At 38.9% G+C, this 17,527-nt stretch overlaps 1 protein-coding gene across 2 annotated transcripts in view; it reads left to right on the top strand.

Annotated features, from left to right (window-relative positions):
- Window positions 1-17,527, top strand: part of XRN1 (5'-3' exoribonuclease 1) — a 100,795-nt gene that overhangs the window by 63,234 nt on the left and 20,034 nt on the right. For both annotated transcript variants that reach the window (XM_030873309.3, XM_030873310.3), the window contains exons 28-32: window positions 4,810-4,866; window positions 5,006-5,138; window positions 7,739-7,808; window positions 10,363-10,570; window positions 12,104-12,199. In XM_030873309.3, coding sequence (XP_030729169.1) covers window positions 4,810-4,866; window positions 5,006-5,138; window positions 7,739-7,808; window positions 10,363-10,570; window positions 12,104-12,199 — 564 coding nt within the window. The remainder of the gene's footprint in view (window positions 1-4,809; window positions 4,867-5,005; window positions 5,139-7,738; window positions 7,809-10,362; window positions 10,571-12,103; window positions 12,200-17,527) is intronic.

Consider the following 17,527-nt stretch of genomic DNA (forward strand, 5'->3'; position numbering starts at 1 on the left):
GTGTTTCTCCCTCTGCAATTTTTTGGAAGAGTTTGAGAAGGATCAATGTTAGCTCTTCTCTAAATGTTTGATGGAATTTGCCTGTGAAGCCATCTGGTCCTGGACTTTTGTTTGTTGGAAGATTTTTAATTAGGGTTTCAATTTCAGTGCTTGTGATTGGTCTGTTTATATTTTCTAATTCTTCCTGGTTTAGTCTTGGAAAATTGTACCTTTCCAAGAATTTGTCCATTTCTTCGTGGTTGTCCATTTTATTGGCATATAGTTGTTTGTAGTAGTCTCTTATAATCCTTTGTATTTCTGCGGTGTCAGTTTTGATTTCTCCCTTTGCATTTCTAATTTTACTGATTTGTATCCTCTCCCTTTTTTTCTTGATGAGTCTGGCTAAGGGTTTATCAATTTTGTTTATCTTCTCAAAGAACGAACTTTTAGTTTTATTGATCTTTGCTATTGTTTTCTTCATTTCTATTTCATTTATTTCTGCTCAGATTTTTATGATTTCTTTCCTTCTACTGACTTTGGGTTTTCTTTATTCTTCTTTCTGTAATTGTTTTCAGTGTAAGTTTAGATTGTTTATTTGAGATTTTTCTTGTTTCTTGAGGTGAGATTGAATTGCTATAAACTTCCCTCTTGGAACTGCTTTTGCTGCATCCCATAGGTTTTGGGTCGTCGTGTTTTCGTTGTCATTTGTTTCTATGTATTTTTTTATTTCTTCTTTGATTTCTTTAGTGATCTCTTGGTTATTTAGTAATGCACTGTTTAGCCTCCATGTTATTTGTGTTTTTTACAGTTTTTTTCCTGTAATTGATTTCCAGTCTCATAACGTTGTGGTCAGAAAAGATGCTTGATACGATTTCAATTTTCTTAAATTTTCTGGGGCTTGATTTGTGACCCAAGATGTGATCTATCCTGGAGAATGTTCCATGTGCACTTGAGAAGAAAGTGTATTCTGCCACTTTTGGGTGGAATGCTCTATAAATATCAATTAAATCTACCTGGTCTATTGTGTTATTGAAAACTTGTGTTTCCTTATTTATTTTCTGTTTGTATGATCTTTCCATTGGTGTAAGCGGGGTGTTAAAGTCCCCTACTATTGTGTTACTGTCGATTTCTCCTTTTGTGGTTGTTAGCATTTGCCTTATGTATTGAGGTGCTCCTATGTTGGGTGCATAAACATTTTTTTTTTTACTTTATTTTATTTTTGGCTGCGTTGGGTCTTCGTTGCCGTTAGCGGGCTCACTCTAGTTGCGGCGAGCGAGTGCTACTCTTTGTTGTGGTGCATGGGCTTCTCATTACACTGGTTTCTCTTGCTGTGGAGCACAGGCTCTAGAGTGCAGGCTCAATACTTGTGGTGCACGGGCTTAGTTGCTCCACGGCATGTGGAATCTTCTCAGGCCAGGGCTCTAACCTGTGTCCCCTGCATTGGCAGGCAGATTGTTAACCACTGTGCCATCAGGGACGCCCCATAAACATTTATAATTGTTATATCTTCTTCTTGGATTGATCCTTTGATCATTATGTAGTGTCCCTCCTTATCTCTTGTAACAGTCTTTATTTTAAAGTCTGTTTTATCAGACACAAGTATTGGTACTCCAACTGTCTTTTGATTTCCATTTGCATGGATATCTTTTTCCATCCCTTCACTTTCAGTCTGTATGTGTCCCTAGGTCTGAAGTGGGTCTCTTGTAGACAGCATATATATGGGTCTTGTTTTGGTATCTATTCAGCCAGTCTGTGTCTTTTGGTTGGGGCATTTAATCCATTTACATTCAAGGTTATTATCAATATGTATGTTCCTATTACCATTTTCTTAATTGTTTTGGGTTTGTTTTTGTGGGTCTTTTTCTTCTCTTGTGTTTTCCGCCTAGAGAAGCTTCTTTAGCATTTGTTGTAAAGCTGGTTTGGTGGTGCTGAATTCTCTTAGCTTTTGTTTGTCTGAAAAGCTTTTGATTTCTCCATTGAATCTGAATGAGATTCTTGCTGGGTAGAGTAATCCTGGTTGTAGGTTTTTCTCTTTCATCACTTTAAGTATATCCTGCCACTCCCTTCTGGCCTGCAGAGTTTTTGCTGAAAAATCAGCTGATAACCTTATGGGGATTCCTTTTTATGTTATTTTTTGTTTTTCCCTTGCTGCTTTTAATACTTTTTCTTTGAATTTAATTTTTGTTACTTTGATTAGTATGTATGTGTCTTGGTGTGTTATTCCTAGGGTTTATCCTGTATGAAATTCTCTTTGCTTCCTGGGCTTGGGTGACTGTTTCCTTTCCCACGTTAGGAAAGTTTTCGACTATAATCTCTTCAAATATTTTCTCAGACCTTTCTTTTTCTCTTCTTCTTCTGGGACCCCTATAATTTGATTGTTGGTGAATTTAGTGTTGTTCCAGAGGTTTCTGAGATTGTCTTCAATTCTTTTCATTCTTTTTTCTTTATTCTGCTCCTCGGCAGTTATTTCCACCATTTTGTCTTCCAACTCACTTACTTGTTCTTCTGTCTCAGTTATTCTGTTACTGATTCCTTCTAGTGTGTTTTTCATTTCAGTTATTGTGTTGTTCATCTCTGTTTGTTTGTTCTTTAGTTCTTCTAGATCTTTGTTAAACATTTCTTGTATTTTCTCAATCCATGCCTCCATTCTGGTTCTGAGCTTCTGGATCATCTTTACTATCATTACTCTGAATTCTTTTTCAGCTAAATTGCCTGTTTCCTCTTCATTTATTTGGTCTTGTAGGTTTTTACCTTCCTCTTACGTCTGTGACATATGTTTTTGCCGTCTCTCTCTCTCTTTCTTTTTTCTTTTTAATGAGCGGGATTGTGTTCCTGTCTTACTGGTTGTTTGGCCTGAGGCTTCCAACACTGGAGTTTGTAGGCTGTTGGGTAGAGCTGGGTCTTGGTGCTGAGATGAGGAACTCATGAGACCTCACTCCAATGAATATTCGCTGGGGTCTGAGGTTCTCTGTTAGTCCAGTGGTTCCATCACAGAACTCCCACCACAGGAGCTTCAGCCCGACCCCTGGCTCGTGAACCAAGATCCCGCAAGCCAAATGGGGTGGCAAAAAAAAAGAGAGAGAGAACAATAACAAAGTAAAAGATAAAATTAGACTAGGAAGCTAACAGATATGTTAGAAAGAATATAAAAATAAAAATATAGATGAATCAACAACTGGAAGGTACAATAGTACAATTGTAAAAAGGAGGCAGAGGGAAAAGAGGGGAAAAAAAAGGCAGGGATGGAGGCCTTGGCTGTGGAGGGCGGGGCCTAAGCAAGGGCAAGGTTTGGGCGGTGGGTGGGGCCTGTGCTCAGGACCCACAGGGCGGGAAAAGGCCCTCATGGCTGTGTGGGGTGGGGGGTGGGGCTTAGGCTCAAAGGAACAGGAGGGACCCAGGCGTACCCCCCACCCCTGGTCTCAGAGGCCAGGGCCTCACCTGGGAGCCCAGCAGGCTCCCTGAGCCTGATTGGGAAGGGCAAACTCCCTCTGCTCCCCTCCCACTCCTCCTGGAGGGCCCCTCCCGCCTGCCTCGCCTGATCTCCCCAGCCTCCCTCCTGTGCCCCCACAGCCTGGAGGGGGCTTTGGAGAGCAGGGTCCAGCCTGGGAGCTCAGCAGGCTCCCCGTGCCCACATGAGTGGGGCAAACAGCCTCTGCTCCTCTCCCACTACTCCCAGAGGGCCCTTCCCGCCTGCCTATCCTGCTCTCCCCAGCCTCCCTCCTATGCCTCTAGGACCCACGTGGCCTGAAGGAGGCATTGGTTGGGGGGGGGGGGGGTGCTACCGGCCTGGGAGCTCAGCAGGCTCCCTGGGCCAGAGTGGGCCGGGTGATCGCCCTCTGCTCCTTTCCTGCTCCTCTTGGAGGGCCCCTCCTGCCTGCCTTTCCTGATCTCCCTGGCCTCAGGGGCACCCATCCCGTCAGGCCTCCACTTCTCCTCCCCCCTGAGTTCCCCCACCTTGGGCATCAGGGTCCCCCACCAGCGGCCGGCAGGCACCCTAGCTGTGGGGCGATGCTAACTTGGCATCTTCCCACACAACCATCTTGACTCCTATTCTCACATTTCTATTAGGTAGAACAGGTAATATTATTTCCATCTTACAGATTGAAGGAAGCTGGTGCTTAAGTGTGAGGTCACAGAATTAACAAGTAGCAAATGGAGGAGAAAACTCTTCTTCCAGCATTTTTAGATAGTCAAAAATTTAAACACCAAAGCCAGTTTCCAAAAGCAAAGACTTTGTATGAATGTTACCTTAATTTTTATAAGTAGCCACAAAACCCAAAGTATTGACAAAGATCAATACTTTATACCTGTTTTTCCTTTACTGTTAATCTTTATTGACCATTATGTACAATTCTTCTTAGGATAAAAAGGCATTTGAATAGGATAGCATTTACATAAAGTTCAAAACTGACAAGTATAATCTTTAGTGTTAGAAATAAGGTTACATTGGGGAGGGGTAGTAACTGGAAGACAATACAAGCGTTCCCTATTTTTAATTTCTTTTTTCAAGGTCTTTTATGTTGTGCTTAGTAGTGTTCTGTTTCTTGAACTGAGTGTGGATATACATACATATGCTCATACTATAAAAATTCATCAGATTTTATACTTATAAGTTTGCATTTTTCTATATGTCTTATATATCAACAAAAAAATTTTACTTTAAAAAATGTAAGAATTTATTTATTCATCCTTGCTTGCATCTAAAGAAATTCACAAATCTTAAAATTACTCATTTCTTTTGGCTTTTTAACATTCAGGCATGTCCATATATTGAAAAATAATTTAAAATTTTAATATTTTAAAAATATTTTCAAATTCTTCTTTCCTCAGCAAAGAAAGAATAATAAGAAGGTTCGAGTGACAGTGAAGCCCCATTTGCTATACAGAGTAAGTTTCCTGTCAGAGAATTCAGAGTTGTTGTTTTTGCTTTGAAAGTATAGAAGGAACAAAATGTTTTCAATACATTAGTAGAAAAACTTCTTAAAATTAGTGTTAATAATAATAATTAAATCTTTCTTCTCTTCAGCCTTTAGAACAGCAACATGGAGTCATTCCTGATCGGGATGCAGAGTTTCGTCTCTTTGACCGAGTTGTAAATGTGAGAGAGAACTTTTCCGTTCCAGTTGGCCTTCGGGGCACCATCATAGGAATTAAAGGGGGTAATAATTCAATATTTGACGTGTCTCCAACTGTGTTTATATTGTAGAGTGAAACACAAACTTGTGTGTGTTATACGTAAGCAGTAAGCAACTATAAATCAGGAAAAACACTAAATCCTTTTATGTTTTAGTTAAGTTTTTTCCAGCTTTAGGTTTTCAGAGAAAATTCTTCTTCTCTATCTTGTGTAATCATCTGGGAAGTGATTAAAACGTGGGGAAGTTGAGGAACGGCTGCTGAAAATTTGGTAGCTTATGTGTAGCACATTAAAATTATCTAAAACCTTAGAATACATACTTGTGTTTTCATGAAACTAAGAGAAACATTTCATCGGGCTTCATCTAACCTTGTTCAGGGCTTTACCTTAATTGTCATTGTAATCTCTTGATATCTGTGGAGAAATAAACAAACATGATGCATCAGCTTATTTGTGGTTAAAAGATTTGCATATTTATTTGAATTTTATGAATACAACTAGATATTGTATGTAAAACAGACCTATCAATCTGTTGTATAACAATGTGCATATAGTTAACACTACAATACTATACATTTAAAAATGGTTACAATGATAAATTTTATATTATATGTTTTTTACAAAAAAAGAAAAAAAAAGAAAGAAAAATGAGAGTATGGAAAGAAAAGGGAAGAATTAGCTAAGGATCTAAAAATGCCTCAAAGGGATGCCTGGAGTGAGTAGCTTTGCAGCATAGATTCCAAAAAAAAGTCAACCCAACATGAAGCAGCAAATCAGGTACCTAGAGGTCAGAGCGCTGGCAGCACTGTCCCTCCATATCCCAGGCACTCAGCCTTGGTCTCACTGCCAGAAAGAAGGAAGAGCAGACAGGCCATGAGCCTAAGAGAGCTGCTTATTTATTGCCAACAGTGTGCCCGGCACTTTTACATTTTACATTTAACCCTCTCAACCACCTGAGAGGGAGATATTATTTCCTCGCCTAAGAGTTTAAGTGACTTGCCCAAATTTACACAAATAAATGGCAGAGCTGGGTTTTGAACTCTGTGCCCTGTTTCTTTTCTAACTTTGAGCAGTGGTTCTCCACATTTGCACATCTTCTTGGGGTCTGCCTCTAAAAAGAGAATTTTCTTCCCTGATTTTTCTTTGAATTTTTTTGGGTACATTTCTGGTGCTGAAAATGGAGGTGGGAAGGTTAAGTAGGTTAAGCCCAGGCTAAGTATGGTAAGGGTCAGATGGGTGCAATGAAGCAACCCTCCTGCTGCTATCTGTTCAGCCTCAGGCATTGGCAGTTCAAATGTTGAGCTTATTGGATTGTACTCTAATTAGATTGTCCTGAAAAAGCCTTAGAACTCTGATAACATAGAAGTTTCCTTTCTTCTGACAACCCCTATCAGTAGCAGTGACCACTTGGAATTTTGTCTTGACAAAAATTTTAAAGCTACATCTACTCTGAGTGGAAAAAGCTCTGTCATTGATTAACCATATCTGCCATGGACATGGAATATAAAGGGAAATATTTGTCTTACTGCCTTCAGCTGATACCTCATCTCCGTTGTCATCTCCACTAAAGGGGGTGAACAATCCTCTTATCAATAATCTTTTGAGTAAGTGGCTTCTCCCTCAGATGGGAAACAGGAACTTAGAAAGTGGACCTTAAGCCTTCAGAGGAGAAGCTCCTGCCTCCCATTGAGCCCCACTTTCTTGGGTTTAGATTTTAGGTAAAAGTGTCAGGTGAAAGGTACAGCTAGATGGGGGAGAATGAGTAAGCTCTGCAGGCCTGGTTTCATTTGGGCAATGAGGGACCAAGAATGAGGGACCAAGAATGAGGGAAACATCCCCCAACCCCTAACATAGTATCAGGTATGGTATTAGCATTCTCCCGAGAAACAGAACCAATAGCGTGGAAAGGGGTGGGGATAGAGATGGGGGGAGAGAGAGAGAGAGAGAGAGAGAGAGACAGAGTCAATTCTAAAGTTATGTGATAGACTCTATTATTAATTTGGGCTTAGAATTCAAATATTATTATAGTTAATTATTTCACTTTATCTTGGCATTTTAGTAAATTTAAACTTTCCAGTTATATCCCATCATCCTCTCTGCCAAAATTTATTCTTTTCTGTTCCTCCTTAAGTTTATTGCACCACAGTCTTTCTCACGTGTCTCATGTCTCAGTCATGCCATCCATTATCTACCAAGTCATCTCAGCCAGAACTTCGGAGTAGTCTTTGACATCTCTGTTCTTTTCGTCTACACAGGTCACAAACTCCTGCCAGTTCTATCTAGTAGTATATCCGTTCTCTCCATTCTGTTCCTTTCATTACTGCCATGTCTTCAAATCTTCATTTCCTTTGTCTGATTGTAAGACCTTCTAAACCGCAAATTCCAAAGTTATCTCTTATTTACTCTCTTTTTATGAATAATTTCCAACATACACCAAAACAGAGAGAAAAATATAATTAATTCTCACAGCATCTAATTTAAAATAGTATTATTTTACTCTGTGAGCTTATTTTCTTTTCATTCACTCTCTGTATTGATAGTTGTAGTGCTTCTTATCCCCCAAAAACTTACATGCTGATTTTTCTTTTATCGTATGATTTTTCAGTCTCTCTCTTTTTTAAACAGCTAATAGAGAAGCTGATGTACTATTTGAAGTGTTATTTGATGAAGAATTTCCTGGAGGTTTAACAATAAGGTTTGTATTTCCAGATGATAATTATACTTTGTAAATATGCCCATGTGGCCAATAACTACATTACTTGTTTATTTGTCCACAATTTCAGTTCCTAGTATGTACAAGACATCATACTTGCTACCAGGAGTGTAACAGTGAATAAGACAGACATGGTTTCTACCCTCATGGACCTTTCATTTTAGTAGGGGGGATACATTGAGTTGGCCAAAAAGTTCGCTCGGGTTTTTTGTAAGATGGTACCAAAAACCCGAACGAACTTTTTGGCCAACCCAATAATTAACTTACTACAATATTAATTTTTTAATTAAAATGTGACAAGTGCTGGGAAGAAGTATTTCAGGTGTCTATAAGAGTATGATCTGTCCTGAGAGTTCTAGAAAGGCTTTCTTTAAGCAGTGACGTTTAAAATGGGACATGAAGAATAGGTAACTGGAGGAAGAGTGACAAGTGGTCAGGAAGAAAGAATAGCATATGCAACAGAGGACATTTTCACTCATTTAAAAACTAAAAGAATGCAGGTGTGTCAACTTCAGCAACTGTGTAAGATTAGAGTAAGGGAGAAGAGCAAGGACCACACTACGCAGGAACTGGTAAGCCACTTTCAGGACATGCTAAGGATCTTGGTATCATGGTCTTTATCATTAAAGCAATGTGAAGCCATCAAAATCAGAAATGTGACATGATCAGATTTGCATTTTTTTTAAGGTTAAATAACTTGAGGAATAGAAATGTTCTTTGAATTGAGTGACATTTTAAGTCTTTGTCATTTGTTTTAGTGGAGTTGTGGGTGCTCAAGCTAGATTGGGTTGGTTTGAGGAGTGAATGGCAGGTGTAACAAGGGAGGCAAGAAACTGAGCTGACCCTTGAGAAGTTTGACCATGAAGGGGAGAAAAGATAACTGGGGGTGAGGAGGTTTAAAGGAAGAGGATTGGATTGTTTGTTTTTAATTTAACATGGCGGAGACTTGTTCAAATCTATTTTGGGGAGCATTAATAGAAAGAAAGTTTAAAATTATAGGAAAAAGATCATGTTAGAATGAGAGGTGCCATGGAATATTAGAAAGTGTGGGCTCTTTCACTTAACCTTTGTGTTACCTTAGGTAGGTTAGTTAAAAGCATTCTGACCCTCAATTTCCTCATCTATAATGAAGATGTGCACTTCACTAGGTGATTGTGAGGGTTAAATGAAATCCTTTCCAGTTTTCCTTTCTCCCTTCTAAACACCAACTGGAAAACTGAACTGAAGTTAGCTTAGTTTCTTTTTCTCCTCTGTTTTGATTAGTGGTAATTAAAATAAAAAATTAATTACTCTTATTTAGCCTATTTGCATAAAATCACAATCTTCAGTCCTTACAAGTAGTGATCACATTCAGAATACTATTATTGTTTTGCAACTTGAATGTGCCTATTACCCAAAGACTTTACTGTCTGCACTCTTTTTTTTTGTGGTACGTGGGCCTCTCACTGCTGCGGACTCTCCCGTTGCGGAGCACTCGCTCCGGACGCAGAGGCTCAGCGGCCATGGCTCACGGGCCCAGCCGCTCCGCAGCATGTGGGATCCTCCCGGACCGGGGCACGAACCCGCGTGACCTGCATCGGCAGGTGGACTCTCAACCACTGCGCCACCAGGGAAGCCCTACTGTCTGCACTCTTAAATGCAGCAGCAGGGTCTGGATCCCATATCTGATTTTATTTTTCATGAAAATGTTTGATTACCAATAACTTTAGGCAAAATAACTTTGAAATATATTTTTAGGATGATTAACTTTTTTCTCAGGGTTTCTTTTTTTCCTCTCCTAGGTAGAGACACCGGATTTCTTGACTGACTGAGAGCTGTGTAAAAGATTACATGCCTGCAATATATTCATTTCTATAATGCAGAATCTTAAACTATAGTTCTCACAAAAATATTTTCTAGAAATCTTACAAAGATTTCTCATGAAGGAATTCTACTTCCCCATGATCTCAGAATATAAGAAAATTACTTTCTAAAGAGGTGATAGAGTTGAAAACTTTTGACCAGAGAAGGCTTATTTTAATATCTAAACACTTTTATCAAGGCCAGGAAGGAAGGAAATCGCAAATACTTGTCTCTTAGCCTTCCCAGTTCTGGAACATTAAGATGGGAAGATGAGGATAAAAAGAACTGGACTCAACAATTGATCAGGAGACAAAAGTGATCAAAGCTAACATTTGCCCTGTTGCATAGGTAGAGCCACACTAGCTCCACACGGGGTAGCTTCATAACCTTTTAAAGAAGTTTGACATTTAATTCATGAATTTTTGGTTAACTCAGCTATTATGTTGCAAGCCTTCTGAGGACAAACTAACACACACACACCTCTACACATACAACTATACCTCTAGAACATTTTCAGAAACTTTTCAGAAATCTTATAAATTGAGATCTTTCTATGATTTCAAGTTCCTTTACTGAATTTAAAAGTAATATTTCTTAATTAGGATTACGGACTGTCCACCCCAAAATTATGTGATTCTTTTAGCTCCCTTTAGTATTAATTTCCTCTGACCCTGATAAAACTTTTTACCTTTAGGTGCTCACCTGGTAGAGGTTATCGACTGCCAACAAGTGCCTTGGTGAACCTTTCTCATGGGAGTCGCTCTGAAACAGGAAATCAGAAGTTGACAGCCATTGTGAAACCACAGCCAGCTGTGAATCACTATAGCTCAAGTTCATCAATTTCATCTGGGCATTTAGGAGGTCTGAACCATTCCCCTCAATCACTTTTTGTTCCTACTCAAGTAAGACTTTTATTTAAATAATGATCTTGAAAATATCTGTTTTCTCTTTGTATATTTACTTGGTAGACTAACACTTACTTTGTCTTATATCACCCAAATGTCCTATATTATCTCCTACAAAATGACATTAATTTGAAAGGTAAGGGAGAGGACTATATCATGTTTATCAAAGGCAATTTTCAAATTCCCACCATATAACTCATGGGTGATTTCCTTTATTTCATCTTCCTCAGGGCAAAACTTGAATTGTTTTGTGTGAGATACTTAACTTTATTTAATTCCATGGCCCCAAATTTTAACCAAACTTTTTGTTTTGTTTGTTTTGTTTTGTTTTTAAACATCTTTATTGGAGTATAATTGCTTTACATTGTTGTGTTAGTTGCTGCTGTATAACAAAGTGAATCAGCTATATGCATACATATATCCCCATATCCCCTCCCTCTTGAGCCTCCCTCCCACCCTCCCTATCCCACCCCTCTAGGTGGTCACAGAGCACTGAGCTGATCTCCCTGTGCTATGCAGCTGCTTCCCACTAGCTATCTGTTTTACATTTAACCAAACTTTTTAATCCAAATAGCACATGTTTATTATAGACTAATTAGAAAACAGATAAGTAGATGATAACAAAGGAAACAAGCAAAAATCCTCTCAAATCTCATAGGTAACCACTGTCAAATTTTGTTGCATATTTTTCTAGATTTTTAATTTGCATGAAATCAGTTCTCCATAAGTAATAGCTGATTTTTTTAATCAGATTATTTTTGTGTAAGATAAAAAATTTTTTAATTTTTTTAAAATTTTATTTATCTTTGGCTGCATTGGGTCTTCGTTGCTGCACGCAGGCTTTCTCTAGTTGCAGCGAGAGGGGGCTACTTTGTTGTGGTGCACAGCCTTCTCATTGCAGTGGCTTTTCTTGTTGCGGAGCACAGGCTCTAGGTGCACGGGCTTCAGTAGTTACAGCACGTGGGCCCTAGAACATGCGGGCTTCAGTAGTTGCGGCGCGTGGGCTCAATAGTTGTGGTGCATGGGCTCTAGAACACAGGCTCAGTAGTTGTGGTGCAGGGGTTTGGTTGCTCCACAGCATGTGGGATCTTCCTGGACCAGTGATCGAACCTGTGTCCCCTGCATTGGAGGTGGATTCTTAACCACTGAGCCGCTAGGGAAGTCCCAAAAATTTTTTAAATAAATATTATTAAATATTAGCTTGAATAAGATAATATGCCAGTACACTGGAAGACCAAAAAAAAATCTTCTGGTGGGATATTGATTCAGTATAATCTTTTATAGCATTTGTTATGCTTTAAATATTTTTTCATAACCAATTACGTCTGTAGAAGAACATTTTCACTCCAGCAGTATACTTTTATGGTTACTATACAGAGCTCCAGAAAAAAAGAACTAAGATAACAGATAATGAAATTTAAATATCCTGTCTACTGCTAAATAGCTTTAATAAATAAATTATTTGATTTTTAGTCTGAATCTTTATTTTTTCATGTTTCAGTTTTCCTTAAGTTTTTTGTACTTTCCCAGGTACCTGCTAAAGATGATGATGAATTTTGCAACATTTGGCAATCCTTACAGGGATCTGGAAAGGTTCAACACTTTCAGCCACCTCTACAAGAGAAGGTTAGTATACCTTGCTTGATGGACATTTAATTTTTTTTAATTTATTTTATATTTCTATTTTAGGTATGCAGTGATTACTTTTCCTCCTGAAATCTCATAAAATAGAAATAACACTTTGATCTTGAATTTTTATAGTTCTCTTAGGCTACATGTGTTTTTGGACTAATGAGTAAGAATGTAGACAATTTTTCTTTTTAATAAAGGCTTTAATGGCACTCATTAACTTATTCACTTCCACTTGAATATATAGCTTTATGCTGGCAGTTGGTTGTCTTAGATGTGAATGAGCAAATTCACATTCCTTGATAGAGTTTAAGAAAAGGAAAGAAATTCTGCTGAAAGAGTAGACTCAGGCACCAAAAAAAAGGAAAAAGAAAAGGAATGAATTCCTACTACATTTTTTGCTGATTACTAACCTAACTTCTCAGCTTAGGTCAAAAAGGAATGTCCTCTCAGGTTTATAAACCAGCAGCCTGCACCATGAGGGCCTAATTTATTCTAAGGTCCCCCCGTGATGGTGGCATCATCAGTGCTAGGGAGGGGAAAATAGCAAAGGGAATGTTCGTAAAGTAAACATGAAACGTGAGAGTGACAACAACACTGTAAGTCAACTGTACTTCAGTTTTTAAATAAATAATAATAAAGTGGGAAAAATAATCTAAACAAAGTAAAAAAAAAAAGTGAGAGTTACAACGCACAGGTCACTTCTGCCAATATGCTCTTTTAAGTTTTCCTTAGATCATTCATAAATCTTTCTACATAAATGTAATCCATAACCAGATTTTTTAACCCTCTTTTCCTCTCTCATTTATTTAATATGGCTAATTCCTCAAGAGTGCTTTTTTATCATTCATTCAACGTGTATTTATTAAGTGCCTACCATGTGCCAGGCATTGTTCTATGCACTGAGAATATAGCTGCAAACAAAACAAAAATCCTGGCTCTCATACAGTTGGTACTGTAGGGAGGAAAGGACAATAAATAAGACAAAAAAAAATGGTATATTAGATGATAATATAAGTTTGAGAAAAATTGCAGGGAAGCAGGATAGGGAATTTTGGGGAGGGGGAAGGCAAGGTTTTTCAGGGTTTTTGTTTTTGTTTTCTTATTGTTGGTTTTTTAGGGGGGGTTTTGTTTTTTTTTTTTTTTTTGCTTTGTTGATTTGTTTTCTGGTTTGGGTTTTTTTTTTAATTTTGGTTGTGCTGGGTCTTGGTTGCAGCAGGCAGGCTCCTTAGTTGCAGCTCATCAGCTCCTTAGTTGCAGCAGGTGGGCTCCTTAGTTGCAGCTCATCAGCTCCTTAGTTGCGGCACATGGGCTTCTGAGTTGCAGCAGGCAGTTTCCTTAGTTGCAGCTCACAGGCTCCTTAGTTGTGATTTACTGGCTTCCTAGTTGCAGCACATGGACTCCTTAGTTGTGGCATGCGAACTCTAAGTTGCAGCATGCATGTGAGATCTAGTTCCCGGACCAGGGATCGAACCCGGGCCCCCTGCCTTGGGAGTGTGGAGTCTTAACCACTGCACCACCAGGGAAATGCCCTGCAGTTTTAAGTGGAATGTTCAGGTAACATTTGAGCAAAGATTTGAACGAAATGAGGAGTGGATATACAGATATCTGAGGGGAGAGTATTCAAGACAAAGTCAAAGGCCCTGTTGGGGGTGGTGACCCCTGGCATACACAAGGATGAGGAGACCATTTGGCTGAATCAGTAGGGTGAGTTGTAGGAAATGGAATTAGAGAGGTAAGAGATTGATACTATGTAGGACCTCCTGGACCATTATAAGGACATTGGCTTTTTACTCAGTGAGATAGGGAATCAGCAGAGGGTTTTGCACAGCAGAGTGACATGATTTGACTTATATTTTAATAGGATCACTCTGCCTGCTATCTTGAGAATAGAATGTAGAGGAACCAAGGTGGAAACAGAGACTAGTTCAGAGACTATTGAAATCATCAAGATAGAGTTGATATTGACTTGGACCAGGGTAGTAGGACCCTGTGAAAAGTGGTCAAATTCTAAACATATTTGGAAGGAATTTCCAGCTGATGATGAATTGGATATGCGGGTAAAAGAGAAAGAATGTATTAAAGGACGTGACTGTTAAGGCCTGGATAGAGGGGCTATTAACTGAGGTGGGAAAGACTGCAGATCTGGTAGGTTTGTGGGGGAAGATCAGGAGTTCAATTTTGTTAAGTTTGAGATGTATACTAAACATTTAAGAAGAGTTATTGGAGTTAGATACTTGAGTGGAGATGTAGAGTTGGACATTGAGTCTGAAGGTCATCAATGTTGTCCAGGCTGGAGAGAGAAATTTGGGAATCATTATATACATATATATGTATATACACCCACACATATACATATATGTGTGTATATGTGCATATGTGCATATATGTGTATATATCTATATCTATTTATCTATATCCAAGAAAGTGGATAGATAGAAAAAAAGTTCAACAACTTAGCCTTAGAGCATTCCATCCTTCAAGAGTCAGTGAGACTAGGTGGAACTAACAAAGAAGACTGAGAAGGAATGGCTGGTGACGGGAAGAAAATCAGGGAAGGGTGGGTTCTAGATGCCACGTGAAGAACAGATGTCAGAGAGAACAGAGTAATCAACTGTGTCAAACGCTGCTGATGGATCAATTAAGATGAAAACTGAGAATTGACTATGCACAGAATTTAGCACACGAAGGCCATTGGGAACCTTGACAAGAACAGTTTCAGTTAAGTGATAGGAGCGAAATACTGATTTGCGTGGGTTTAAGAGAAAAGAGGAAGAGAGAAATTGGAGGCAGCAAATATGGATAATTCTTTCAAGGAGTTTTGCTCTAAGAGAAAACATTACCCCGAGTCTCTCCTCTTTCCTTTCCCTATTTGTTCAGGTTCTTTGTTAACCTCTGTTCTTCCAGCCTTTCACTGGGGGCTGTTCCCTAAAACGCAACAGTTTTCTTTTCCCTTTTGCCTTATTCCTTGACTGGTGACTTTGGGTCTTTCTTCTCTGCTAATTAACACTTAATCTATGTCTCTAATTCCAACCTCTCAATCAAGATCTAACCCAATATCTCCAACTTTCTAGAAGACAGGTATAGATGGATGCTCCGCCATCACCTCGACTTCAGGATGTCTCACAACTGACCTCATCTAAAGCCTCTTCTCTTATCCTTATTTTTTAACGCAACCATTTACTCAGGCATATAATCTGAAAAGCATGAAGTCAAAAATTTTTGCTTCTTCTCTCTAACATTTTTTGCATTGAATCCCCAAATCTTTTTACCCCTTCTCAGTTTTTACAACTGGACCTTAAATTGTCATCCCAGCCCTAGATTAACCTCCTATCTGTGCTTCCTGTTTCTTATGTCTTTCCTTTCTAGTCCTTCTTACATAGTACTTCCTACCTAATCTTTCCTAAAGAGCCTTTCACCAGTGTTGCTCAATCATGGCATAATTGAGCAACGTATCTAATAATAAGGACTCCTGCTTTTGAACTCAGTTTATGCCCTGTGGCAGTGTAGTGAAGATAAATCTGGTATTAGACTCAGAATCAGGAAATTGGGTTTTGTGCCTCAAGTTGCACAAATCTGATTTCCCTGGGCTTCTGTGGCCTTGTGTATAAAATTACGGCTTGGACTTAGATGAACTCTGAGGTCTTTTCCAGCCCTCAAATAGTGTTGTTCAAATACTCTAGAATGTATAGGGCTTCCTGTTTAATAGTAGTGGAATTCAACCTCAACTCAAACTAATATTTAGGCCTTCTATAATCCAACTCTGCCTAGTTCTTATATAAAGTATGTCAACTATTTGGTAAAATGGTCTGTTCTAATCAGATTGGTCTCCTAACTTTCCCTTTCCCATAAACAGGTAATTTCCACTTCAGATTCTGTGTTTGCATTGTTCCTTCCACTTAGGATGCCCTTTCCTCTCTCACTGCCAAAAAGTCTACTAGCTATGACCACCAATTTCCTTGAGATGGAATGCCACACTTGATATTATATTTCCTCAGAATCTTCTGTATGTATCTCTTATTATTAGGTGCTATTTCATTATTTATATCAGCTGAACACTCCCATGTTTTATGTCTTGTATATTCTAAGAATTATGAGCCACCACATATAACACTTACGTCCATGAAGCCTTAATAAGCAGCCTGGAATTCATCTGATAAGCAAATTATAGAGAACTCAACATGATTTTTTTTTATAAAAAAAGGTATTCATGCTTCTGGAAAAGGCAAAACTATAGAGTCAGTAAAAATATCAGTGGTTGCCAGAGATTATTGGGAATGGGAGAGATGAATTGGTGGAGCACAGAAGATTTTTAGAGCATTGAATATGCTCTGTATGATACTATAGTGATGGACATATGTCGTTACACACTTGTCCAAACGCATAGAATATACAACACCAAGAGTGAACCCAATGTAAAATAAGGACTTGGGGTAACAATTATATGTCATTGTAAGTTCATCAGTTGTCACAAATGCACCACTCCAGTGGGGATGTTGATAATGGGGAAGGCTATGCATGTGTGGGGCGGGAGGTATAGGGGAAATCTCTGTACCTTCCTCTCAGTATTGGTGTGAACCTAAAACTGCTCTTTCAAAAAGTCTTTAAGGGCTTCTGGTGGCGCAGTGGTTAAGAATCCACCTGCCAACGCAGGGGACACGGGTTCGAGCCCTGGTCTGGGAAGGTCCCACATGCCGCAGAGCAACTAAGCCTGTGCGCCACAACTACTGAGCCTGTGCTCTAGAGCCCACGAGCCACAACTACTGAGCCCGTGTGTCACAACTACTGAAGCCCACGCGCCTAGAGCCCGTGCTTCGCCACAAGAGAAGCCACCGCAATGAGAAGCCCACTCACCGCAACAAAGAGTAGCCCCCGCTCGCCGCAACTAGAGAAAGCCCGTGCCCAGCAACAAAGACCCAACACAGCCAAAAATAAATAAATAAATTTATTTTTTTTTAAAAGTGTTTAAAAAAAATTCAAGTCTTTATTGGCAGAATATGGCAATGTGACTGACACAAATAGCTTTATGTAGACATCAAACAGAAGAACTCAAAAAAACATACTTAAAAGTAGGATATTTTCTTTCTAATTAAACTTAGGGCACTTTTTCTCTGAAATGGTACTGTGAACATGGGTTTTAGAGTTAGAGCTCAGATATCAGCTCTCCTATTTAGTTCTGTAACCAATTACATTATCACTTTGAGCCTCAGTTTACTCCTCTATAACATGGAATCAAAATACACCATAGCATTTTTATGATTATAGCATTATTATAATGATGTTAAGATAATGGATGCAAAGTACATCTTAACCATGCCTGGCACA

The sequence above is a fragment of the Globicephala melas genome, chromosome 4 (assembly GCF_963455315.2).
Source record: "Globicephala melas chromosome 4, mGloMel1.2, whole genome shotgun sequence".
Taxonomy (NCBI): domain Eukaryota; kingdom Metazoa; phylum Chordata; class Mammalia; order Artiodactyla; family Delphinidae; genus Globicephala; species Globicephala melas.